The following is a 27,922-nucleotide window of genomic DNA, read 5'->3' as shown; positions in this document are numbered from 1 at the left end:
TAATGCTTGCTGAAATTAGGAAGCCCCCCACCACACACGCACAAATAGAGGCTAAGTGGGTGTGCCTGTTAAAACAGCTGGCAGCAACATACAGTGTTAAAATCAGAAACAGACTGTGGGTAAGAGGAATTACAAAGAGTTCAGGTGCAACTACAGCACAAAGCCACTTTGTCACAGCAGGTTTTGAAGAAATACTGAATGTTAAAAAAAATAAAAAGTGATTTGGCAAACTTACCTCCCTTTTGAAAAAAAAAAATATAAGTTTTAGTAACTTTTGCCGCAAAAATGATGAACTTCTAACTATTACAGGCTGTTCTTTTAAACCTACAGAAGTCTATTCCTTCCCTACATGTCCGGATGTTTGAATAACATATTTTGTTTATATCAAGACAACACTCCATATAATTTTATTTGTAGAATACAAAGTTAAAAACGGATATAAAATCAACAGAACATAAAAACTCGTTACAAAACCAAACTAAAATGGTTAAACAGTGCATTTTGCTCAATAGCTTAATTGCAATACCATCTTCAGTAAGAAGTCTACTCAATTAAACCTGAATATTTTAGTATTCGTTATGGTTTCTAGTGTATTGAAGACCCCTAAGTCACTTTAACAAACATTCTAACTAACAAGCACAAAGAGTTCCTATGGGGAGCACACAGTAGTTCCCATTGCACGAGTGCATGTGGACAATACTATATGCAGAAGAGCCAGACCATTCAACAAGCACCAACAGATCTGCGCTGCGGTTAAACCCAACACAAGCAATTTCAAGTTACCGCTGAAGTTACAGGCTGCGTTAACACGAAGGCACATCTTGTTTTAACGTAAATTCACATTTCCAGACGGTGAAAGTTGCGTGCCCAGGCCACTTCAAGTCATCGCAGTGCAATCAGCCAAACAACTCTAAGTGCACGTATCTGAACTTTCAATAGAAAGATCTGGTTTCTATTTCTTTAATCCAGTTTTAATAAGGGAGAAATTAAATTAGAACCAGGAGGTCTCTCCCTCCCATATTTACAGACTGCAAACTATATTGCTTTCTCATCGGAGATCCAAGTTCTCCTGTCAGACTTTGTTAAGCTTGGTAACTATCAGTACCCTCACAGTTTGGTCAAAGGCACCACAAACACACAGCCCCTTTTTGTCAGGGCTCCAGTCTAGGCTAGAGATCGGCTGCGTTGACAGGGTCACGTTCTGCAAGAGGCTGACAGAACCTGCCACCCCCATCTCAGCTCCTTCAGAATCCTTCTTGGAGCGCTGAGCAGGGTACTCGCTGGCAATAAGAAAAGTAAAACACGCACTTAACATTTACCGATACAAACACATCGTTATCATTTTGTTTGCAAAAGACCACACAAAAGGGGCTGTTCTCAAGATAGGGCAAAGAAACATCTTCCAAATAATGAGCCATCATATCCAGCTGTATCTATAGTACGTACTTAGCAAATATTTCATGACAAAACAATGAGGTAGGAAGTTCTGAATCCTGGCATGTCTCTCCTATAGCCCTTTATTTTTTAACAGTTTGGCTTTTGCCACAGGCAAAAAAATTTCATCTCAGAGCTATCCCTCTGAAACCTGATGCACCTACTTCACTGTATTTGGGATGATTAAGTTATTTTGATATAATAAAACATTACAACAAGATCGTTACAAATCCAGGCTTTCGATATTTTTCACAGATGCAACTGCAACCATACAAAAACTTTAAGAAACCTATTTTCTTCCATTTATTACCATGTTAACTGAAGATATAATTAGATCTTGAATATGTTACAAAAAGTGACAAGGGCAGAATTCACCTGTGCTGCTGTCAATCTCTTTTTTTTAAGGAATCAATTCAAGATTCTGAATTGGGTACTGACACCAAAATCACCATTTCTACTGTACCTGTAAGCAGTAATTTTAACTTGATATTCTGAGCTTGGAAGCAGGACCCCAACTCACCATTTTCAGAAAGGTTCCTTCTTAAAACAAGAAATTATTGTTTTGGTTTCTTATTCCCCTGTTGTAGGCTGGAGAGTGATCACTTACTATTTCCAGAGATGAAGGCTCCCAGCTCCTCCGCTCGTCATAAATATATCTCTGTTCTGCGGTAGGTGCCGAACCTGCCATATGGTGGATTTGTGGGCCTAATAAGAAAAAACAAAAGCATCATACTGAAGTCATTTACAGATGAGCTTCACAAGGACGCAGACTCTTTAAACTGGAGTCACTGGAGACCCCATCCTTCTCACGGTGGACACTGGAACGTCCATTCTGAGGCCCCTTCCCCTGCTCCTGCCAGTCCCCACACAGAAAAGGCCAAGTCAGGTCCCCAATGTGCCCCATTCCTCCACAGAGATAAGGTGGCAGCAGCCCTACCAAGGCCACCAGGGATACTTCAGCTTCTTGGGCCATCTGAGCAAAGCTAAACGGAGGTGAAGTGGCTGCAGTTCCTCTGGAACAGTTCTAGAGCTACTTGATTCCCAGGCTCTTAAGTGACATGGTCACCACAAGGGGAATTTCAACGTCTGACAACTCTTAAATATCATTACTGCAAGTGAACATACTAGAAACACTACGCAAACACAACACACACACCTACAATTCACATTTATATCTCAGCCAGGGCACGGAAGATCGCACAGCAACAGAAATCACTTGAAGAAAAGTCTTAACACTCATACTCTGACCTTATGCATACCTGCCTACAAGTGTCCAAAAACAAAACAAAACAAAAACAAACAAACAAAAAACTTAGATGCAACTAATGAATGATAACAAATCCTACTTTCGTATTTTGATTATTACAAACTCTAATTTGGAAAATACTTCTGTGTTATCTAATCAAAATACTTCCAACATCTGATCTGCTTTGCCTGGAGATGTGTTAAATAGGGATTTAAAGATATTCAGCTGAAATTCAGATCTTTCTAATTTAGGCAGTCCTAGAGAACTTAACCACAAAAAAAAATTAGTTTTTCTAATTGACATCAGATTTTGTTCACCAAAAATAATCATACGGCTTTATAAAGAACTCGCAACCTTGTGTCTTCTGTCTATGACCACTCTTGTTGATTATTTTAAGTTCTCCACATTAAAGAGCTTTCAGGGCCCTAAGTTTCCCCTACATATTCCTTTCGCTCATCCTCAGTATAGCAAGCCAAAAGCCTTTGGTTCTGAAGAGAAATAATGATTTCTGTGGCTCATACAAGGTCTTGTGATGCAGGATAAAACAACATTTGCATAGGGCTTACTTTATTTTTGGATATATTTAAGATTTGAATCTGCATGCTCATCCCACTTTGATATACTCCTCCGACATACAAGACTCCTGGACTAGGGGCACAGCTGAGTGCACAAACTTGAAACTGCAACAGGACCCAAAATCCAGGTATAAGAGAGGAAGCTTCAGTGAACACTGGCAGGACAGATAGGAGCCCTTTTGCTGCTTGCACCTGGGCCACACCAGCCACACCACTGCACAGCTTGTTCCTAGGAACCTGGGCATCTCTCACCTATCAGTAATTTTACACCTGCAGTGCTTCCAACTACTTTAGCAGCATATATTGCAAAAGTTCGTCTCTTAAGAAGTTATCTGTCTCCACATACCTTTTCTGAAACAGAAGCAAAGCCTTTAGTTGGGTGCTGAGTCCTCATATCAAAAACGTGGAATTTTCCCTCAAGTGACGTAGCCACTAGCTTGTTCATATTCACATCTTTTCTGTCAAACTCCACACTGCAGACCTGGAAATGCATAAAAATAAATGCATTCAGCCTTCAAATTATCCACTGCTAAAAATAATAAAATAAATAAAAATAGTATTTTGTGTGTGATTTGTAAATCTCTGGTTATCTTTACAACATCAGCACCAACTTGGACTTAACAAGATCACCCAAAAACACAAATACACTGAAGCTGGAATGAAACCGTGTTTTTATGGCACCTTACCCCATTCTTAATGTTGGTCTCCCATCGCAGTGACATAGTTTTTAAGTCAAACAGTTTAATGTCCCCATTGTCGTACCCAGCACAAACAACACGCTCCTCTTGATTGTAAGCGTTACCTGGACACAGAGACAGAAATAGTTAGAATACAGAAACCCTCCTTAGGCTATAAATTTCAGATCTCCTAAGTCTGCAATTTCAACTTAGATTTACGCCAGAAAAGCATTACTATTGGGACAGTAAGACTGAATGAACAGGCCAGTTTTCTAACCCAAAAGGTACAGCAAACACAGCTTCAACACTGGCAGTCTGTTTCTTTAAACAGCGTGAACAAATTCTTACTCCCCTGCCAAGCACTGCCTAAATTGCACAGACTGCTTCAGCTGCTATAAACCACGCTCCCCGGGCAGGACAATGGCCCCGCAGCACAGAGCAGTCCAGCGGTTCACTAACTGGTCCCTCATGCATGAAGTGTTGCAGGGACAAGACTCCTTTGAGGACACGGGCATTTAGGGGGGCCCTGGGTGTTACAGTAGCCCTCAGACACACAGAAGCCTGCCTCCAAAACCTGACTCCCAGCAGACAGGCTCAAGGAGGCGCATCAGCACCTGGGAGCAGTTAACCTGCATGGACAGTGTGTAGCTCGGGATGGACCCGGCCTTGGCTCAACCAGCAGGAACTCAAAAGCAAGCAGAAGAAAGTATGAGGCCACTTTTCTCTCTATTAGTCAAAGCAAAAGACAAAGGTCTCAAAAGCAAGGAACATTATAGCTTAGCTGGACCTTCTTGCCAAGAAATGTCATCTCCCTACTATCAATTTTGTTATTATAATCCATGCACTTATTCGCAGTTTGTAAAACTTACTGCCTGACTCTGGAGGCAGAAATGGAGCTAATCCAGAAATACCAGCCCGTGTACTACACAGACAGCTTGTTCTCTTCAAAGGAAAAACGCTGGGCCCAAGTGAAGCATCTCTGTCTTTAATTAGCTCCTAGCTTTGAGGATTTTCTCTTAAATTAATGCCTTAATGCTTGACAGTTGGAATTATGCTACACCAGTGATCGGCTAGCTCTCCATGCACTGCAACAGTTACACTATGTTAGGATAAGGCAGCTTGTCTGCTTTTACATTCCTAGACACACAAATTTTAAATTCCTGCACCTAGGACTGTAGAAGTACCTAGGAATAAAGCTTGCACAGTTTATCTGGGAAGTGATTGACCAAAGACTGTAAGAAAATTAGGCCAAATCCAAGTATCACAAAACAGGCATCTTTTGAAAAACACATTAAAAACATGTAATTTGATAATGCTGAAAAACAAAACCTGCTACTGACTCATCCATACAAATAACCATTCCATAACACCTTGAAATAGAGGTCACATTAGAGGGGGGAACAGTAATTATCTGGTACCTTACCAAATGCTACTGTCCAGCAGTCTCTCTTGCTCTCTCCCTGCACAGGCTCCATGTTAGCCACAGGAGTATCTTTCTGCCTTGGGTCCCACACCTTCACGGTCCCTGTAAAGGAGGGCAGGGGATTCTGTATTAGGGACACGCTGCCACGCTGCACTCATTTTCTCAGGAAAGGCCTTTGCTCTTCAGCCTGGTCATTCAAAATACAGGAGCATCTCTTTAAATTCCAGAAAGCCAGACTGGTTTAGTGGACAGCAAAGCAAAACAAAACAACAGAAATAAATGAAAAGTATGCTAAGGATGTATGTTCTCTAGCTGGTATTTTGTGTTTATTCTGCTTTGCGTTCCTTCTGTCCCATGCTCAGTGACAAGAATATCTTTTGCTTCTCTACAGCTTCTACAACAGTTACAGATCCCTTGTCCCAGACAAGATTCAAAAGACAGACTTCATACAAGAACCAGTTGCAACAGGTTTGTAACTGGTTCAGATGGCAGAGCATCCCCTGCCATCACAGCTCGCAGGCTGCTTTCTTGGAATAATTAAAAAGACTTGTAGAGGTCACTAACTCACCATCTCGACTGCCAGTCACAATTTCTGGTGCACCTTCCCCAATTCCTAAGCCACCTACACCATCTATACTGTTTATGATTTCCTTATGACCTTTCACAGAGTACACTGGTATTTCAGGAGCTTCTAAATTCCTAGGCAAGAAAAAAAAAAAAAAAAAAAAAAAAAATAACAGACAATATGGCATTTACCTTGACAGTCAGGATCTGTATAAAAATTTAAATGTGAGCACAAAGTACGTGAACTCAAATAATGGGCGTCAATGTTATGAGCATGTTTTTGATTCTTTTGGCTGATTCTTTAGACGGGTCTGAAAGCTTTTGCTCAGGTCTGGATTCCTCTATTTGTAAAACAGCTGGGGATTCGCCACAGCAACCCTCGGGAAGGGGTTTTTATGCTGGGCTCAAAGCAAATCATGTTGCAGATCAAAATGCTTTACTGCAAAACGCTCTCATGAGCTTTACTTCCAGCAAGCATTTAAGGTGACCTCTCACCTATTCCCACCTAGCTCTGACAAGTGGCCTCCAAAGGAGCTTTGCATCCACCTCTGGGTTTTGTGGCTCTTTCCTGCTGATTCTCATCCTTGGAGAACCCCTCATTGCGCTGCATCTTTAATCTCTTTTCAAGGAGGGACTGATCCACACCATCCTCAGTGCTCCACCAACACAGAACCAATAGTTCTTTGGCACATGAAATACAGCAATAATTTCTTTAAAAAGTGCTTTTTGGACCCTCTTGCTTAATTGATGACTGATGTACCTACAAAAACTTATTACACGAACCACTGAGGGACCAGGAAAACCCATCAAGCCCACTAAGTGCACGCAACACAGGTGTCACATTAAGGCTGGAGGCAGCCTCCTAGAGCCGTGCACCCACGCAGCAGCCCCTTTTACAGCCCAAGGGCCTCGCTGAGGCGCTTTCGACCACGGCAGGGGCAGCACCGACTGAAGCACCGCGCAGCACCCATATTTTGGGGCGACAAGCGGCGGGCCGCTTACCACACATTGAGGCTCCCCGCGAAGTCCCCGGTCGCCAGGTATCTCTGCTGCAGCGAGGCGGCGCCGAAGGTCCCGCATTTGATGGGCTTGGCCTTCTCGATCTTGCCAGGAAAGCACACGCGGGGCTCAGCGGGGGGCACGCAGCTCCCCTCAGGACCCCCCCCTTATCCCCCCATTATCCCCCCCCTCAGCGCTGAGGCGCGGCCGTTCCCGCCCTTTCCCCTTCCCGCCGCTCACCTCGCGCAGCAGCGCCAGGCGGCCGGCGCGCAGCTCGTACAGCTGCAGGACGCCGGTGCCGCGCGCGGCGCTGCCCAGGCAGAGGAGGCGCGCGCTGCGCGGCACCCACTTGCAGTCGAACAGCGTGTAGCTCAGCGCCTGCTGCACGTGCGACACCACCTGCGGACGATCCGCACCCGCACCCGCACCACCCGCACCGGCCGCCGCCGCCATCGCGCCCGGCGGGAAGGGGCGGGCTGAGGCGCGGCGGAAGCGGCCCCCTCACGGCTGCTTTCCGGCGGTTGGGCCGCGTGCGGCCGTTGCAGCCGTTGAGGCGCGGAGAGCGGCTAACGGGGGTCGTCATGGAGACTGAGGCGGCGGCGGGAGGGGATGGGTTCACTTCAGTCAGCCGGCGGCGGCGGCGGCGGGAGGAGGAGAGGAAGGGGGAGGATGAGGAGATGGCGGAGCCGCGGCCCCGCAAGAGGCCGGCCTTCCCCGCGCTGCCCGCAGAGAGCCTGGGGGTGAGCGGGGAGCGGGGAGCGGGGAGGGCTCGGGGCCGGCCCGGCTGAGGCGCCCGGAGCGGGGTCCTGAGGGCTCTGTCGCGACAGGTCGGCGGCGGGGAGGTGCGGAAGGTGGCCGTGCCCGCCAACAGGTACACGCCGCTGAAGGAGAACTGGATGAAGATCTTCACGCCCGTGGTGGAGCACCTGCAGCTGCAGATCCGCTTCAACCTGAAGACGAGGAACGTGGAGATCAAGGTGGGGGCCGTGGGGTGGCCGCGGCTGCTCCCCTGGGGGGCCCGGCGGGTTCGGGGCGTCCAGCGGCATAGCCGGGAGGGGAAACCCGCACCGGCGGCCAAAATAAACGTGTTTAGAAGCAAATGGTTTGTACACGTAGAATCTAAAAGCATTAAGGCTCTTCTAGAGTTGGGTGGTGTTTTTTTTGGGAGGACTTTTATAGGAGAACATTTACTTGAGAATTAAGGAAGAGCTCCAGTGTCTGCGCTGAACGTGATTTGTGAGGCGTTCCCCCGACACGGAAGCTGACTAAGCGCACATGTGGCACTCAGCAGCCAGCTGACTTTGGAGGGGGCACCAAAACTTTCGGTATCTCTGGCTTCTTACGGAAGATCCAGGAATGCAGGTTAACAGTGGGTTTTGTGAGTTATCCTGCCTTGCTTTTTCCGCTGCTTCAGTGACTATGCTTTCTCACTTTTCCCTGCTTTTTTACTGCATTGTGTATGCATCTACGTTTACAGACCCCTAGGGTCTGTAAATGTAGATGCATACGCAATTTTTTCCCCTGGCAGCAGAGGAAGGCCTTGGCCGAGTTTTAGGACAAGCAGTAAAGAATGCTGCCTGACAGCAGATGCTGCTGCCTCTCCTAGGGTGAAAAAAAGTCTGAAACTTAAAAACAAAAACTCAAATATTTGATGCTTTGCTAGGTTGGTTTCTACATGTTTCAAATACCTTGTTAATCTTTTTATTCTGTATGTTGTATTGAACCTGTCCATGTTCTGTAACGTGCTAAAACATCTCAATGCTACTGGCATCTCAGTAAGTTCCTCAAGTTGTCTCCCACCATCGTCCATCTCTTCTCTCTGCTGTTCTGTGGTCTAATTTTTTTGTTTGTTTTTTATACAACATAGAAGGGGCGTTACCTCAATGTGTCCTCTATGGTTAGCTTTCATATCCTAACAATTTTCAAGGCCTGACTCTACTTGCATGTTAATTTGCGAACTGAACTTTGTGTCTTGCAGACTTGTCAGGAGACAAAGGATCTCAGTGCTCTAACGAAAGCAGCCGATTTTGTGAAAGCATTTATACTTGGCTTCCAAGTAGAGGTGAGTCCCCAGCAGCTGGACTGGGAGGTTGGATGAACTTGCTTGAAATCTTTGGCCTCTCCAGAAGTTGTATTAAGAAATGAAAATCTTCAGGGTGGTTTCCTATAAACAAGCTTGTTTGGAATTATGACTGAAGTGGGAGGCTAATTTCTGAAACTAATTCAGAATAAAAAGCCTTCAAAAAGCACACAAGTAAAATTGTGAAATGAAGGAAATACCTGGTAGTATATGAGTGTTCATTTTGCTTTCGTCCAAGCCAATAGCCATTTGTGTTCAAAACTCAAACTTTACTTGGAAAAAAAAACAAAGCTTTTGTAGTACAGAACAGTCAGGTTGTTGTCACAGGCTTGTACTGACTCTGGTAGTAAAGGTGGGTCTGGGTAAATGTCGTAGGGTCTAAGCATTTCCAGGGTTCTCTACATAGAAGTTTTTATTTCTAATGAAAAGAAGCTGATCTAGCTTTAGCCAACTGTTTGAGACATCAAATGGAGAAATATTCACGTGATCTGTTGAGAAAGAAAACACAAGCTTGCCCTGTGTTGTGGTGCTGTAACACTTGTGCTGATAACAAATCTCTTAATATTCTAGGATGCTCTTGCTCTCATCAGATTAGATGATCTTTTTCTAGAGTCCTTTGAAGTTACAGACGGTAAGTGGCTTCTGCTCCTGTTCCCGTAATTGTGCATACCATCTGCGAGTTCTTGCTGTCTCTTTCCCTGCTCCATTTGTGTCATTTATCCTTGTGGAGCAGGAAAATCTTCATGTCAATACATGAAATTATTGTCTAGGTACAGGAGGCTTAAAAGGATTGTCATTTTTTTAATGATTTCCCAAGAAAATGCTCAAAATCTTCGTCCTTAGAAGTATAGCACTTCATCAGACCGTCCACTGATGTGACTCGTTACAGGAATTATTTTTTTTAACATAAACATCACATGGAGGAGTGTTTTGGGGAATATATAATTTTTTTAAAATTTTTAAACTGGAACAGGCTCTGTTCCTCCAAGTATGACAGAGAGGTAGGAAGCAGGCAAAGTGTTTGTTTTGCACATTACTGGGACTCCAGGGAGCTGGCTCCAAGAAGAGTAGCATCTAAACTTAATTGTGTCACTTCCACTCATGTTAACCATGTGCTCTTGCTTGTTTCTTTCTTCAATCTTAATCGCCCTGTAACAAAGGGAATGCCTTCTGTTGTGGATTTCTCTGACAGACCTCATGGTCACTTATCACTGGTGTGATTTTTCCCTTCTAGTCACACAGGTGAACGTAGGTAATATTTCACCAATAGTAAAATTGCCTTAGTGTTACTTAAAGTGAGTTATTTCAATAAAAACTTGAACGAGGGAAGCATTACAGAGGGCTGTGTACTACTGCTGTTTTACCAAGTGTTTTGTTCTCATTTTAGTCAAACCTTTGAAAGGAGATCATCTGTCAAGAGCAATAGGGAGAATAGCAGGGAAAGGTGGAAAAACAAAATTCACAATAGAAAATGTAACAAGGACACGAATAGTTCTTGCTGACTCGTAAGTATTGACTTCCTTCCTTCTTGACAGTATAATCCCTTCACTGACCTATCTTGTCTCCTAGGAACCACCATGGTTCAAGTTACCATAAACTTTGGTAGAGCATCAGTGAGACAAATATTTTAAGTGCAATTTTTAATGAACATTAATTGAGTATTTGACCTTTTGTTACGGCAACAATGATACCAGCTCATCAAGCATTGTTTCCACACTGCTGAAGAATTCCTTCCTCTGAGTAATCAAAGTTGAACCCACCAACCCTGCAACACTCTTTTCTAAAGCTGCTATAGCCTTAAGCTTGCAAATTGTAAACATCTATTTCTAAAAAGATTTAGAGGATGGGTTCTATGCTGTAGTTTTCTTAATTATAGCTGTGGAGAAAAAAGTAGTACACTGATCCAGAATGCTATACTCACTTCTGAACTCCTGCTTGAGCTATGTGCTATTAACTATGCAACCACGGAGAATCTTTATCCCCCGTTAACATTGCTCTATTTTTTTCTTAGGAAAATTCATATTTTAGGATCTTTTCAGAACATCAAAATGGCACGGACAGCAATTTGTAATCTAATTTTAGGTAAGTCCTGTTAGTTAACCTTCTCTATTACAGGAAGAGAGACTCTGCAGTTTCAGACTGCTTTCTGGGGGCCTCCCGTTGTGCCCTAGTGTGTCCACAGCTGCTTTTGGGGGTGTGGAGCTTGTAGTAATCAATGAAGTAGCTGACCATGAGTATCTCTTACTCCTGGGCAGGTTCTCCCCACTAACACAGACTGAAGCACGCCAGCAGGGGAGCTGTTTCTGTAACGTGTTACGTTTGCTGACTTGGTTTTTCTTCTGCAGGAAGTCCTCCATCAAAAGTTTATGGCAATATCAGGGCTGTGGCCAGCAGAGCAGCTGAAAGGTTCTGAGGTGCGGTCTGGCTGCTTTATGAAGGACTGGGGCTGGGAAGCGTGCTCACCGCACGCACAAGCTGTGCGTTCACGGGGGCTGCAGAAGCGCTCAGCCCTCTGCCTTGGAAGCCCAGAAGAGAAATGGGACTGTTTGTGCGGTCTGACTTCCTTCAGGCACACCATCTGATTTGAACAGTCTTTGTATTGAAAAGCCATTAAAAGTTGTATATCTAAAGTGCTATACTGAAGTGTGGGTGCCTGACATTGTTTATCCAAGCATTAAGAGACTGCTCACGGTACAGCAGAAAGCCTGTAAGTTTTGAGCCAGAACTAATCAGCATAGTTGAGCATTTACAACCACGCATGGATCAGCATCTTCCTAGGGAAAAGAAGAGTCAGCTAATGCCCAGTTTAACAACAGGCTGCTGGAAGACTACTGCTGCTGCTGCAATGCTGTCACAGAAAGAAACAGTTTGAAGACTAAGAGGTAAAGAGCTTATTTGCACTTGGTTCTAGAATCTGCACCTACCAGGATTCTCATTCTGTTCTCAGAACTGACGTGCAAGGGCAGCCTAGTGAGGCTGAGAACCTCCCAGTCCAGATGCTGGGCAGTGCCAGGGACTGCAGCACCACCAGCTGTCAGTGCTGGATGTCTTGCCTCTTAAAATGCTGCATGTGACAGAACAGGGGGCTGCAGTAACCATACTGAGTTGATTTATTAAACAAGGGCTCTTTTCTCCTGCCTTCCACCAGCCTTGTTACAGATCTTGCAAAATAACTCGGCTTAGGTCTGTGAATCAAAACAGAAAGTGAAATGAGATTATCAAAAGAATCAACAAGTAAGCATTTCTTTGTCCACATAAACACTGCAGCACTTTATAGCCCAGCAATATTTTTACAGCTGAAATCATTCAAGCCTTCAGCTCCTGAGATTTAAGACTTGCTGAGTTGCCTAAATCGGTTACCTTCAGTTACCTCTGAAGCCCAAGCTGTAGAGAGGAAAGAAAGAGCTTCCACTTCGAGCAGCTCAAGGTAAAACAGCGCACTACCAACGCAGTTTGTTCGGTTGTTGCTTGTGTCATTTATCTCAATTAACTTGAAAGGTAAGAGGTGAGAGTGAGCCAAGGACACAGAGGTGATAAGCCCTCCTCCTGCAGCAGGTACATACTGATCCTGGCCAAAAGCTGTGGAAGGCAACAGGGCAGCATGCAGAAGGCCCAGATAACTTGAAGACTTTGAAGGCTGCCTTTTAGGATGCATGAAGCAAGGGAGGCAACGCAAAGAGCAAGAGCAAAGGGCTCCCGGGCTGCTTCTGTAAAAGGAAATAGCTGCCTACAGGGAGGGTTGGTTCCACCAGCAGGGGTCTCAGACTTTTCCCTGAGAAAGAAGCTGCCATTGGGTTTCCACGTATTTTGATTAGGGTTGTTGTTGTTTCGGTGTGACACAGCTTAAAAAGCAATCATTCCCAATTTAGTAAGATTTAAACAAGGTATTTTATCTCATTTGGGCATTTAACAAAGTTTCACGTGTGCCTTTATGAAAAACATTAAAGATTGGTCTTGAAACACAAAAAGCCTGGGAGTGTTCAGGGGACTGTCTGCACCCTGTGCCGCTGACGGTCAGTCTTTACCAAGGAACAAAAAACTGAACAACTTTTCTTCTTAGAGCAGGGTGCAGAGCTGCCCTAAGGTTAACAAGAAGCATCTAGGTAAGTACTGAAGCACCCCAGCCAAGGTTCAAATATTTTATTTTATATTCATATAGTATGAAGGTTCTTATAGTTCCCACAACATATGATGTAGCATGCAGAGGAAAAACTAAACATTCAACGTAAATCATTTTTCCCCACACAAACTAAAAAACCTCATCCCTCCCCTTCCAATCCCCCTAAGGAAATAACGGTAGCACTAAATTTCTATAACGCCAGCCAAGATATGCACAAGCAAGTAAGAGAAAATCAAAAGCATTTGCTAAAATGTTTGTAACAAATACTTATGTACAAAAAATTCACAAAAGACTAGTTCCCCCTTGAAGCAGAGCACATGGCAGTTGACACTGGAACAGATACAACCACTGGCTGGGATTACAAGCCACGTACTGATCCAGAGGAAGAAAGTTACATGTAGTGGAGATTTTTGTTTTGAACATTAACATTTACCAAAGTTTGGCAACATTATCTTAAATTATGCAAATTATGTAAACAAGAGGAACATTTCAAATCGATCTACATGCAAAACTTCATGTCATGCAAGGACACCAAGCACCTGGATTTCTCTCTCACAGACAGAGCCCATGATGTGCAGCACTCAGTTGAAGGAACAGCTATGGCAGACAGGTGCTCGATAGAAGTAGGTTCAGACAACCTGCACTTTCCACTGCTGATTATAAAACAATTGTTTTTAATAGAAAAACTACTATACAGGAAAGATGTACTGTCCTAAAAAATCTAGCAAATGTTTGTCTTCCAGCCAATAGTACCATTGCAGAAAAGGGAAGGGATGATATAAAGTTGTAAAACATGGCTCGCTACTTTTATATCACACAAATATATCAAGTTACCATCCATTACAAATTATGATATGGACAAATCTAGAAAAGAAAAAAAATTCTCCAGGCAAAGGACTGGAGAACCGCAAGAGGTATAAATTTAGATAGTGTGAAGTTTTCCTCCTCTATGGCATAGGTTAACAAGATTTTCCCCCTGTATGAATCCTATATACATATATATATTATATATAAAACATTACCAGTTATTTATGCTACCTGTAGTATTCTTTAAATGCAGAGGGGAAACTATCACTGTTGAAACAACAGAATTTAAATGGCAAGAACACTTTATAGTCTAAGAACTGTATAAAATAAGTAGATGGGAATCCTGCACACTTACGTAGGTCCTAATTCCATTAAGCTAAGCACAAGAGAAAATCATGAATGTGTCTAACACCTTGAGCAGCCGTATCTAAAATGAATCCAAAACAGCAGATGTGCACTAACCGTGGGACAGCTCTAACTGCTCCCGATCCCTAAGTGACAAAATCTAGTGGCCACCGAAGCATTCTGCAGTTACTATATGCACATGAGGGCTAGTTCTTGGCAGTAGCATTAAACTATATTCTCATATTAAGTAGAATTGTACTAAGTTATTTAGCAAAGAGACACAGTCCCTGGTAATATATTAACAGGTATAAATAAACTTAGTCTCCTGTGTTACAAAAAATGTCATTAAGGTAAAGTAATAAGAAGCAATGCTTTGTCAGCCAGTCAATATATAGAAACATCTGAACAGTCACAGGAAAAGGAAAAGAGTTGACCTAACACCCAGTTAAAATTTTACATTCTTCTACTATATATATAAAACTGTGTGAAATAAAAGTAAGGATGTATATCCATATATTGAACTGTTAATATTCTGCTTGGCACTTTGTACTCTAGTTTTGTTTCTGAATCAAGTATATTAAATTAAAGCCCACCTAGCTACTACATATAGAAAGCTACATATATATCTATATATAAATACACACACACATATATATATATAGATAGATATTTCCTTGTTATAAAAGATGAAGAAAAATAAATTAAAAAGCCAACCCCTTCCCTTTCTCCACCACACTGATATGCTCTTTCCATCTTTGCTGTCCTTCAGACTTTAAAGTGCTACACCGAGTTATTGAGAGAATAAAAGTTCAATAACACTTAGTTGGCTTCATGAGGCTCATGTTGGAAAATGTGGCTTCACAGAGAAAAATACTTCCATTTAAATACACAGAGAGCATTGCTGGACGTCTTGAGCAGATCTTCAGAGATGGAGAAGAAAGCAAAAGTGTTGGGTGGTGCCCTACAGAGTCACACATCTACCACCATCTTTTTGTGGATATCTAGGCCTCCTACAACCTGGGAGAAAAACAAGCGCTCATAAGTAGGCAAGAATTGAAAATTGGCAAGACAGAACAAGCACGCTTCATTCAAAAAGATGCATTTATCTCTAGTATAATCACAATACTCCTCTGGCCTCTTCGATCTAATTTACACTTCACAAGCACTGCACAACACAAATTAATTAGGTATTACCCAAGGTGATTATATTGTACAGGTTAGACAATCATGTAAGTTATACCATCTAGCTTTCCTCCCCCTCATCTCATAGTCTGACCTTGTATTATGCTGCTACATGTTAACTGAAATGCTAACTTATTTCTAAAACATCCTACAAAACTGTGCAGCTTTACAAAGAGAAGCAAGGAGCAACAGCAAAGCAACATCCTCAGTTTTTAAGACGAGCCTTTCATCTGCCTGTCCTGTTTCAAGAGCAGCACTCAAGGGGTTACTCGCCCTCTAACTGACAAATCCCACTACCCCGGCCTCTGTAAAATCCCAGTGTGCTGCAGACCTGATAATCTCCCCAGGCTCTCTCTGCTCTGTGCAAAGATAAACCTTTCTCAAGAGTGATTTGGAGCAGACACCTAGTTTAGAGACAGGAGATTAACCTGAAGTTAACCTCTGGGGAACACACCTCTCCCCTCCAGCTACCACCTCTGAGGAAGACACTTTGTAAAAGAGAGATCTGCTGTGAAGTACTGCTTTCACAGCTTCCAGATCGTTTGAAGCATTTGTCTTCACTCAGCAGACTTACATGCCTGCCCACTGTTCTTTGATTTTTCCAGTCTATTCTGTTAAACAGCTAGAGACAGAACAACTGGAAGTGCTGTTTCTTTTTTAATCAAACCATTGAAAACAAAGAAAACCAGCCTCCTACGACAAGCCAGTCACTTGCAAATCATCTTTAAATTTGCTATTTTCTACCAGCATAAGGCCTGGTAGAAACCAACACACATCTTAAAGCTAGCTTGTTTTGTCTCTGTATTAGAGATTATTTCGGACTGGTCTTGCATTTAGTATGCCATAAAACAGCATAGGAATTGTGTTGCAAAAGTTGCTATTCTCTGAATGAAACCCTCCTCCCCTTCAGAGGCACTAGATTCAGTGGGAAAATTGCATCCCCAACGAACCAACTCATGACTGACTCACACATCAGAAGACACGCTGCACTCTACTGAAAGCCAGAAGACAACAATGCCATCTATAATAATGCTGCGTTGTGAGGAGCTATGGCCAGATCAGAAGAAACGCTCTGCTTTTACAACCTTACCCTTTATACTGTTTACCCTTTTATTTTAAATAAAAAGTTTTCCTTAGAGGTTACTTACAGCACAGAATTCTTCAAAAGATATTCTTCCATCACCATCCTTATCTGCATTAATTATGGTTTTATCTACAATTTGCTGTAACTGAGTGTCTTTGAGATTGTTCCCAACCATCATCTTCAGCACCTGGAAGAGCTCTCCATTTGAGATATACCCATCTTTGTCCATATCATAAATGCGAAAAGCAACTGCAGAAGTAAAACATTGAAAGTTGTTTTTTAATGGTTTTTTTTTTTTTTTTTTTTTTTAAACAACAAACGGGGTCAGAAAAGAGCAATAAGAATTTGTGCGCTTTGCAACAAGGCTGTGCAGGACTGTGTCATCACAAACAAAAACATACTGCAATTTAAGTGGGATATACTTTTAACACCTTTTCAGTTTCATTCTAAAAAAGCATGAAATATCAGGAACAAAACGAACAGTGTTACTACAGGACTTAGAAGAAAATATACTTTGGAAGTGTCAGCTAATGTCAGCTAATACTGTTTTTAAGCCCCAACAGTAGAACCACCTTATAAACACTAAATTGGAAACTCTTCACTACCAGAATTAAAGTACCGAGGTAGCAGTTAATTTGCAAGGAAGACAAAAAAAATTGCAACCTTCTAAGGAAGGATGAATCAAAATCCCACCCTGCTGCTTTGCTGCAGTTTGACATAGGACTGAATTTATTTTTGAACATTTAAATAAAGCAGATTTCTTTCCTAAACCTCTATTGTGTCTTACGCTACTGAAAGCTACGTCCATGACTGAGCCTCTCCCCTCCCCACACCAAAGGCTTAGGACGTGTTCCTGAGATGCAGTTCTCAAACAAGAAGAAATTAGTGCTGTTCTACTGCAGCATCCAAAAAGCCATCTTATTTTTATGCTCCTGTAAAGCAAATCACACTGCTAACAGTTTTCTGAAGTATACTTAAATATTATTTGCACTTCCCCCACCGCTGAAATCAGAAACAATTGAGGCACCCTCCTGAAACCTTCCATGAAGAAAAGAATGCTGGCAAACTCCTCACACAAATGAAAAATGTGAATAAAAGCTTCCAAACTACCTTAATAATTTCCCACTTTCAAGAACAATCTGGATTTACTGTTTTATCAATGTTAACTAATGAAAGTACGTTTTTGAGCAGTCAGATTTGTTAAGGAAAAACCAAAATACTTACACCTCAACTTCTGTTCCTTATCTCCTTTGACACTGAACTGGGAGACTCCTTCTATAAATTCTAAGGGATACAGCACAGAAAAACATTTACAAAAATAGTATATTTTTTAATAAAGCAAAGGAAACAGTGTTCAGAACTAGAGATATTTTAAGACTCTAAATTACTGCAAAATCTTTAATACATTGCTTACCCTGCAACACTTCAACTCACATACTTGGACACTGTTTAGTGGGATGTACTTCAAACCCAGCACTGCACTCACTGAACAGATTTTTCCATGTCAGTATTAAGTAATTCTGAACTATGTTTTCAGCAGTCTCATAAAACCCCATCTCTACTAAATCTCTCGCCAAAAATACAAAACCTTGAGACGTGATGCACCTGGATGAGTTCCCATAACTAGACTACCCAGAGCTTTGAATGGTGAAAGTGACAACGGTGTGAAACTGCAACCATGGTACAGAAAAACAGAGGTATGGCAATATAGCATTAGATTGAAAGGCCTGCCACAGCTTCAGCAAATTTTGTGAAATTAAGTGAACAACTCAATACTGGGCTAGTAATTTTTTCTTTCTTGAACCATTGTGTTTCTGACAGGTTAAGAAAATCTCAGGTCCTTTAACAAAGCAATACAAGTTTCCTCACACCAGTGATTTTTTTTTGAGCTTCCCTGAGGCTGAAGTCAAGCGAGTCAAACTTTGCCAGATGACAACAGCAGAATTCATTACCACTGATTGCAACAGCATGATTTTACTACAGCAAACTGATTTTGACAACTTCCTGTTCCCACCCAAGAGAAACAGCTCTTGGTAATTTTGCTAATCACAGCTCAATGTCACACACAATATAGCATCATCTTTCCTCACTGCCTATTTTTCACATGGGGATTTTGAACTGTAAAACAACATCGTTTTGGAAACAGATACAATGGAAAAAGTCACGAAAATCAACATTCCAGTTATACTGTAAGTCTGTAGAAGTTTGAGGGGGTTTGTAAAGTAAAAATCTTTGTCATTATTTTTTTCCTGTGTTCATTAACATGGATAATAATTTGAAAGGTCAGTCTGTCAGTATGAGATTTATTAACTTTCTTCAATTTAAAATAAAAAGCAAAAAATATCTGAACAACTTTTTCTATTCATGATCTATAAGAGACCTGTAATAGCTTGGACACCATCACTTCCAAGAGTAAGGTTGTTTTAACAAAGTAGAAAAAAAAGTTTTTTGACTGCTGATTCTTTTAACCAGAAATAGTTAAGATAAATCTAAAGCTTTGGAAAAATCTAAGTCAAAGCTCTTGGTTTTGCCTCAAGTGTCTACCCAAAACCATAAAAAAGACTCCTGTAAGGGAAGTATCAACAGAAAAATATACATCACTTTCACAATTCAGAAAAACATTTTCAAAATACTTCAAAGGATATCTTGTAGCAAGTTTTGGGTAAATACAATTCAAGCAGAAACACAGCATTTGCAGTCTACCCCACTTTCTTTCATAATACTTCAGATAGCACCATGACTGAAAGTCTAAATCAGTGCACGTAAGAGATGCTTAATGAGTAGTCATAAATCAATAGGATCAGGAAAGCATATTACTGAAGACTTTGCTCTTTTAATCAATTTAGGCTGAACCGTTGCCCTAACACACCAGAGAATTTTTCTGGCTGGCAGTTTTACTGGCACTCAATTTCATTAGAAATTAGTATTTATTTTGATTAAGAAGTTTTCTACACCCATCCTTTCTTAACAGAAGTGAAATTTAAATTCTGAGTCTCCAGTTAATCTGATAAAAATGCCACCACCTTTCAGAAAGCATTGTATCTTACCTTTGAAGTCCACTTCTCCATTGCCATCTGTGTCAAATATATCTATTACTCGCTGTACTAACGGATTCTGTTGCAATTCAGGTAAAGACATGAACTCTTCCACACTCAAAGAACCAGAGTTGTCCAAATCAAGCTTCTTAAATCTCTTTCCTAGTCGTTTAATCTCATCAGCATCAACTGGAAGGAGAAAAAAAAAAAAAAAACACAACACCTATTCTTAGTATTTTTGGCTTCACAGTAAACCCTTTGCCAGTTAAACCCCACCGCACGTTTCTCCCTAGCTTCCTAATCAGCATTTCTCCTATAGTATTAGGACCACAAAACACTTGCATGGAAGATTATAATGCCAAACTCTGAAAAAAAAACAAGCCTTTTCATTTTATTTTAATTAAAACTTACCTTTTTTCCTCCCTGCACCAGCCATAATACAGTTAGCCTTGTGACTCACTGAACACCACATGCTGACACAACATTTTAAAGGATTGCAGATGCTTAGCTAGTTCTTAGTCAGAGAGCTCTTATAAATACCAGGTATAAAGAAATTAAAAAAGAGACCAAATTTCCTTACAAGCAACCAGCATTAAGTTTACAGTAAACAACATAGTAAGTTATGAAGACAGTTACATTAGTGAATGTATTAGCACACCAAACACGAGACCTCCTGGCACACATGCCAAGTGAAGCAGGTTAGCAGGCTGGCTGCTGCCCAGCTACCACTCACCTACTCACTCATCACCCTGACAGATCTAAGATAATTTGTGTCTGTCCATCACAAATAGGAAATGGACACGCATGTAGCCATAATGTTCGTACCCCTATTTTCTGTCACAGAAGTTAGAACAGGTTCAGGTTCTGCTTCACCTCTCTTCACATTTAAAGCAACCCTTAGTTACAGCATATACCTCGTACCCTACTTCGCATCTGATTTCTAGAGTAGACTAAAGCTATAAGCACATAATCACTCCTTAAAAAAAAAAAAAAAAAACACACACCCCACCTCTCTCTCCCTCTCTCTCCCTGTCAGTGCTGAAAAGCTTGTAATTTTTTTCTCCCTAACAACCTAGAAATTTCCCATCAGCAACTTGATTTAACACACCGAAGTTAGTTCACAAATTACTCACCATGTTTGGGTATGAAGGAGGAACTGTGTTTCGTAGGAAGTACTAGAAAGTGGCTAGCATACAACCAACCACAGCAAATATATCTTACAGCACCTGAAGGTTTCCAGCTTGCCATACAAGTTTCTTTCCTAACATTAACAATCTCCTCAAAATTTCTTAGCTGTGTTTAATGCATTTCCTCTGATAGCAAAATAAATTGTTTCTCAACTTCTGTGAGGCACAGGCATACCACCTCATCCATTTCACATCACATTAATACCCTCTTAGGCTTTTGCACAAGCACAACATAAAAACAAATAGCACTTTCTGACATTTAAGGACTGCCAACATGCAGAACTTTATGTTTAGAAATTGTAACAGATTCAGAGACCAAAAGATTCCTCTACCAAAGTGGTCACAAACTTTCAATTAAGTTCCTTGATATCAGTGTTTACAAATCAACCAATGAAGATACATGCATTATTTAGTAACAATATTTAACTTCACTTTAGAATATTTAAAAAACAAATTCAAAGTATTATCTATTGTGTACATAATACTGTCCTCTTACCAGATCAGTAAGTGTCTGTCACTTCCAATCTTAATAAAAAGGGTAACACTGACTAAAATTGAACTATTGCTCGCTAAGCAACCTGAAATACTTTATAGTTCTGTAATTTCACAAAATGACAATGGAGAAAAATTAAAGAAGCAGTAATATACCTGATCTTACCTCCCCTGCCACACAAATCAATGAGCTATGAATTGCAAGTTTTGAACCATTAAGTTACACTTAAGAAAACCACACGTATCCAAAAACTACAAAAAAAAACAAACAAACCATAACACAAACAAAGAGATGTCTGAGCCAGGCCTGAAGACTGGCAGCAACAGCATCACTGCCTCAGAATGCCAAAGCAGCATTCAGTAGAGTCCTGTCTCGTGACGACTCCAGTCCATCTCCTCGTTTGGAAGCTGAAGTCCACGGTATTTTTCCTCTTAAGTATATAAGAGGAGACCAAAAATGAAACCCAGAGTTCTGTCAACAGCCTGCCCTAAGTTGCGCTGATCACCTCATCCACAAGCCAGTCCAACACAGCTTTACACTCCATTATTACACAAAAAATGACACTGAAGTACTGGACCAGTTCTGCCATCACACTCACCTGCTCCAAGAGATAGAGCAGAACTTCCGCAAGAGGTGCTAAGGCGGCAAACTACAAGGGTATTTTATCTCAAGCTAGTCTCTATGTTTTAACAGGACCTACCAATATTAATCCAAAAGCTACATTTTACTAGGACATTCCAAGACTGATCTATAGCACTGCTTGTCAGGATTGTGTGCTGTAACAGTGCTCTAACATCACCTGCTAGGCGTACAAACCCCTGTTAACCAGTCATGCATGAGACTTCAACTTACACAATCACAATACTTAAGAGGAGATGAAGCACTATTTTTAAAATTTTTTTTTTTTTTTGAGGATCACAGTCAAGGATTTCAAGATTAAGGACAGTGAAGACAAGCACCAGAAATGTGAAGGCATTAGAGAGGCACCTAAGGAAACTACTCCAGAATGCTTTGTGTGTTTTGCTGAACAGTGGCAAAGCAGCAACCACTCAAATTATGAAATCACAAGTCTCCAGACAGTTCAATTGTAGTACAGAATGCAGATGCTGAGCTGAGATTCTAGGAGAAAGGGGTAATAGAAATTTTTCACTCCTAACTGTGACACATTCAAACAAGCGTTTGCCTGCGGTGCAGAGCTGAGGAGGTGCTACCCTTGGGAGGGGCAGAGCAGGGCGTGCAGGGACAGGGAGGTCAGAGAACAGGAGTAAGGAAACTGCATCTCTGCCAAAGCTGGCCATGCGTAGGTTTTGTCCAAAGCTTTGTTTCTGGCAGCAGATACACCATAGATGGGCATACTGGGAGAAAAAATTTCATGGTAATCAGAGTAATTACGGGAACAGGCAAGTTTCCTTTAACAGTTCACATGTATAGAAGCTGCCGTTCATCATGAGCAAATAGATAAAAATCAGCATCTGCAGATCAGTTTCTGAATTTTAATTGACTGAGCATGTCCTACCAGAACAATTTTTTCTTGAAATACACTGCAAGCATCACCTACGTTTTTAGAAGGCCTAACTTAAAGAGCTTATACACTTAAAGTCATATTTCAATACATGCTTCTCTTTATAAAATGGCTTTCAAAAATTCAAAAAATAATAGAACTGATTTTATTTTAATTTTTAAATCTTTCTTTGAAATTTGAAGAGGTTTTGCCTATCCTTTTTCCTTCAGTTCAGCCATCACCTGTGACAATTCTCTCTGGCTGAGCTGAACCACATAGAGATTTTGCCTGGCTGAGCTGAACCACATAGAGATTTTGCCTGGCTAGCTTTTAAGGAAAAAAGGCAAACATTTATTGTAAGAGCAAACTCCAATATTATCCTATGCATTTTTTGTTCAGACTTCCTCTACAAATACACACGTACAACAGTCCTCACCTATAATGAACATAACCCTTTTTACAAGGCTGCTCTTTCCTTAGTATTTAGCAGCAGGCTGACTCTCCTAAAATTTCACATAGCTATCACTAAAGACCAGAGCAGTGAATTAAGTTATCAGAGGCTGAACAAAAATACTTCTTTCCTTCTTCTCTAAGGTCTCCTTACAGGCAACCTAATGCTCACACAAACATCCCGAAGCTCTACTGGAATGCAAGGCATAGGATAATCCTGATGAAGGTATTTGAGCCAGAAGGACTGATGGTGGCAGTAGCAGGCAGAATTTTACAAGACTCAAGCTCAGGAGACCAGGATAGAGATGAAAACACTGGGAAATCCAAGGAGGTCCAAGTCCACTAAAGTGTAAACAGGGTGATAACATCACTGAGCAGAATAAGGAGGATCAAGCTTTGTTTACATCATTTGTGGCAGAGCTCGCCTGTGACTCATCACAGTGGTCTGAGCTTCCTCGAGCTCTGGCTGCAGCGAGCGTTCTTCTAACCTCAAACTCAAGTTGGCCTTTTTTGTGCTCCGCTCAGCCACTGATGTAAGGCTCTGTGCTTCCCATGGCTTTTACACAGAAAAATATCCCATCAGCTTATCGCTCATGCCTGGCCTTACAGAAGATACTAACTAGCCAGGAATTATACCTGGTGATTTTCTTAAGAATGCTTTGCTCATAACCCTCTAAAAATATCAAGTTATTCAGTTTTAAGTTTTTTCATAACCCAATTTATTTCAGTCACCTTTTTAATTAAAGAAATATCAGTATTTCCAAAAGATTCCTCTTCCAAGCAAGTATTACAATTCCAGAGGCAACAATACCTGCTTCATATTCTGAACTCATTTGCATACACCTAGAAATGCTATGAATCAGGTCAAAACACAAGAACTACAAGCTTCCATGAAACAACATGCTAACAGATCTGTGTAACTCCATTTTAGTACACCAGCTTTATCTTCTAGCTGGATGCTATCTAATATGCTGCTACAGACTACTGAATATACCACTCCTTTCCTCAACACAGAACAGTAGAGAAGATGATCCATAAAGCATTTTAAAAAATAAGTTTGTTTCAAGCTGTTATTCACATCACTGATGCTCAAGTAGTACTATAAAAGGCATTCAAGTAGCAACTCAAAAAGCCTCATTAAAAGCGCATCTGAAGAGCATTGCACTCTACTTCGAATTAAGTTATTTCAGAAAATCTGTTTTAGTGTTATTTTTTCCAGTCAAAGTCAAGGTGCACCTGCATGGTTAGTTTGCTATTAATGTGAGAGCCACAAGTAAAAGAATACCTTAAAATCCACATCTCTTTAAAATCCACTAGATTCAGTGATATTTTAACAGGGTAACTGCTTGTGTCTTCAAAAGTGCTGTGCATTCATTGTTGCAGATACACGATATGTATGTAGGTATCTGCACAGTGCACTAACCTGAGAAAAGCTGTACATCTCAGCAAAGAGGTCCACTTCTGAAATCTAAATGTTTATCTAAATATTTAAAGATGCACATAAAAGATTGGCTTTTCAGGGCTTTTCAGATACTCTTAAAATACTAACTTTAACTCATAACGAGAAAAACTGAAGAGAAAATATGGTGACAGAAAGCCTGTATTACACTTCTTAAAATATCAGTAAAAATATTTTTCTAATGCTTTAACATGCTTGTGAAACATTAGAAAAAAGCTTTATAGAAAGAGAACATTACTAAATTTGAAGTGTTTCCAGATAAAAAAAATTACACATTTTCTATAAGAATGGACTGCAGAGATCTCAAAATAAAACAGAGGTGAGAGCTGTTGCTGAAGGTCTAGCCACAGCCTTGTCTGGTGCAGGAATATAATGTTTCAGAGCAGCAACCAAGACAGCCATTTCAGTCTTGGAGATCAAATTTCAAAAAGATGACGCCCTTGAGAACACATTCAACCACTTGTCTTGTATATGCTTACACGCAGCTGGTCTAATCCTTTTCATGACTTCAGATGTGTCAATTACAATTTCTAAGTTAGAAAAGAGGTACCAGTCTCCTTAACCTAAAACCAAAACATAAATCTAAAACTGTTTTCTTCAGTTTTTTTGCTATGATATTTTTTTCTTGTGGATAATTTGACAATTTGGTTCAAATCAATTTTTTCCATATGAAACAGCAGTAGATTTTCAGTAATTTCTCAAACAGCATGGCCAAGAAAGTAACATTATTTATTTATTTATTTTTAAGAAATCCAGCAATGCCAATTTACCTACAGAAAAATAATAGTATTCTGTTAATGGTATACATACCCTGCATAATATCCTGAATTTCCTTTCCATTACTGCAAACTTCAAAACAAAATTCTTATAAAGTCAGACACCAAGACAGCAGTGACTGCAGGGCCAGGTAGGGGGGTTATGACCCTGCCACCAGGGGAATAGCATAAATTTGTTACTGCTTTCAGTCACCCAGAAGTTTTCCAGTCAAAAATCCTTATCAAATGATCTTTAAGAACACTGTCCAGTCTGTACCCGTGGCCCTCAATCCCTAGATCTTTCACTTTACTCAGGCACGCAGAATCTTGAAGCACAGTGCACCCATTCCGGAGACCAGTCACAAACAAGAGGGACTTCTACAATAACTCCATCTTCCCCACTGTTTGTAGTCGCGTTGCCCAGACAAGCAGTGACACGCTCTCTACCGTGAGAAGGTCCATCAGAGCAGAAAGTTTTAATCATGCAAAACCTCAGATTTACATGATATCCTCAAAATACTGTTTAACCACAGAATATAACACAGAAATGATCTCCTCTGCAATAGAAGTGGGTAAACAAGCTCAGCAATGAACTTTTAGGTTAATAGTAGCCACAAATAAATACAGCTTGTCCCAGAATTAAAAGTTAATAGCAACTTACTGCTTACAACTCACAGAGAGATATGGCTAATAAAAATCTTCAAAGGTCAACTTGTCCCTAAGGAAAATCTGACCAGTAGAGCAGTAGCATAAAAGCAGATACAAGATGCAGAAAAAGACTGATAATGTCTTCACTGCCTAGGAAGTTCTACCCACATACACGTACTTAACAAGATATAGATTGAGAGCGTAACACCACAGTGCAGTGCTTTAGTGAAGTGGGTAAGCTGCTCCTGCAAGTCTTTGCTAGCTGATGACAAACTAATTAACATGGACATGCACTAGGCATTGCAGACTTGCAAGGTATTAACAAAAGCCTCATTTCTCTGAAAAAACGCTTCGAAAAAAATGCCTCTACTTATTTCACATTACTGCTTGAGTTATGACGAGAGCTGGAATTCAATGACTAGCATTGTGAAAGTAGTCTAGAAGTTAATTCTTATTTTTAAACAAAAAAAATCTTCAAATTAGGAACCAATTAACCGAAGAATAGTAATTCTATTAGGAGTTCATACATATATGCACAGGCCTATGCATGATTTAGTGCTGAACTGAAATGATCAAGGAAAAAAACAGTTAAAAATAAGTACATTCAGCATAACGCTTCCAGGACATTTCACAAGACAGCCCTTTCTTTGGGCAGCTTTAGGCAAGAAGTATTTCAGTATTTTTACAGGGTAGCCTAACCTCATGAGACAGAGCAATGAGTTTTATTGTCACATGGCCAAAAGCAAATAACACCAACTTAAGTGGCTTCTCACCTAAATGCCTGGCTGCAAGCATACACAGGAAGGGGAGAAAAAAAATCCTCTTACAGCTTCAACCTCTCTTTCTCCAAGGGTGCCAAGACAGCCTAGGCAATATACTTAGCTCCTGAGATAGCACATACTGCGCCACAAGCTGTTCCACAGCCCTGAGAAACTGGCATTGGGACCCGTGGAAAAGCCTGACTGGTTGAACTACCAGTTAACGCTTCATTGTATGGACACCTGAGTACGAAAAACTTATAAAGTCCATAGAAAAATAGAAAAAAAAAAAATCAGTCCAACAGCAAAAGCCTACATTTTCCAAAGGCAATTTTTCACCTTTTAAATTTTGCGCTTACTGTATAAACTGCGTTAACTTTTCAAGCAGCAAATTCTGTAAATTCACATGAGAAGCTGTACACAAGTAATATCCTGTAACAATATAATGTAGTGGTCAAAAAAACTTACAGTGCGAGCACATTTCCAAAGGGTAGCTTGCCTCATTTCCCTGCAACACAAAAAAGAACAAAGCCGCAATTATTCCCAGGTTCACTTCGAGGAACTATTTTAAGTTTCAGTATTGTAAGTATCTTGGGTAATACAAGTTATCCATATTTATTTATATATATATATATACACACACACATATATACACACATACACACACACAGTAAACCAACAACACCAGCTTGTTATTTTATTTGGATAGTTCTATGTCACCGAAATATACAAAGTAATATAAAACCACTGATGTGTCCCTCTGATGAGAATTCCCATGAAAATATCAGCAGTCCTCATGATACAGAGTAGTACCTTCAACCCTGTATTGTAAAAACCAAAACTGAAGTCGCCAGTTACTTCCAAATTACACAAATGCTACTTTTCAAGCTAAGATAGGATTTAACTTCAAGACTTCACACACATGGAAGCTGCTTTACCATTTTATTTTAAGAACAAAAACATACATGTCCTTATGAATTGCCATGACAAACTTTACCCGATTAGCAGAAGAAAATCCCAGTGTATGTTCTCCCCCTCCCCAAAAGATTCACACAGGAAAAGCAATGGGAAAATGAGGTTTACATGTCCAGAAATTAACT

At 40.8% G+C, this 27,922-nt stretch overlaps 3 protein-coding genes across 3 annotated transcripts in view; 1 reads left to right on the top strand and 2 right to left on the bottom strand.

Moving 5' to 3' along the window:
- Positions 1-384: 384 nt before the first annotated feature.
- WDR92 (WD repeat domain 92) lies at positions 385-7,371 on the bottom strand. Its single transcript, XM_032183695.1, has 8 exons — positions 7,159-7,371; positions 6,922-7,022; positions 5,924-6,054; positions 5,356-5,457; positions 3,942-4,057; positions 3,602-3,736; positions 2,042-2,139; positions 385-1,280 (listed from the first exon to the last, which is right to left on the bottom strand). Exons 1-8 carry the CDS (start codon positions 7,369-7,371, stop codon positions 1,073-1,075), a joined length of 1,104 nt encoding a protein of 367 aa, XP_032039586.1. The 3' UTR covers positions 385-1,072.
- Positions 7,372-7,450: 79 nt separating this feature from the next.
- PNO1 (partner of NOB1 homolog) lies at positions 7,451-11,636 on the top strand. The gene is made up of 7 exons (XM_032184717.1): positions 7,451-7,658; positions 7,746-7,895; positions 8,897-8,980; positions 9,569-9,629; positions 10,386-10,503; positions 11,010-11,080; positions 11,344-11,636. The coding sequence occupies exons 1-7, from the start codon at positions 7,500-7,502 to the stop codon at positions 11,409-11,411; spliced, it is 711 nt and encodes a 236-aa protein (XP_032040608.1). The 5' UTR covers positions 7,451-7,499; the 3' UTR covers positions 11,412-11,636.
- Positions 11,637-14,948: 3,312 nt separating this feature from the next.
- Positions 14,949-27,922, bottom strand: part of PPP3R1 (protein phosphatase 3 regulatory subunit B, alpha) — a 36,077-nt gene continuing 23,103 nt past the window's right edge. Inside the window, exons 2-6 of the mRNA XM_032184332.1 lie at positions 27,291-27,330; positions 19,584-19,760; positions 17,761-17,820; positions 16,601-16,785; positions 14,949-15,287 (exon numbers count right to left, since the gene is read on the bottom strand). Coding sequence (XP_032040223.1) covers positions 15,240-15,287; positions 16,601-16,785; positions 17,761-17,820; positions 19,584-19,760; positions 27,291-27,330 — 510 coding nt within the window. The 3' untranslated portion in view covers positions 14,949-15,239. The remainder of the gene's footprint in view (positions 15,288-16,600; positions 16,786-17,760; positions 17,821-19,583; positions 19,761-27,290; positions 27,331-27,922) is intronic.

Source organism: Aythya fuligula, chromosome 3, assembly GCF_009819795.1.
Source record: "Aythya fuligula isolate bAytFul2 chromosome 3, bAytFul2.pri, whole genome shotgun sequence".
Taxonomy (NCBI): domain Eukaryota; kingdom Metazoa; phylum Chordata; class Aves; order Anseriformes; family Anatidae; genus Aythya; species Aythya fuligula.
This window is presented reverse-complemented; position numbering and strand designations above follow the sequence as displayed.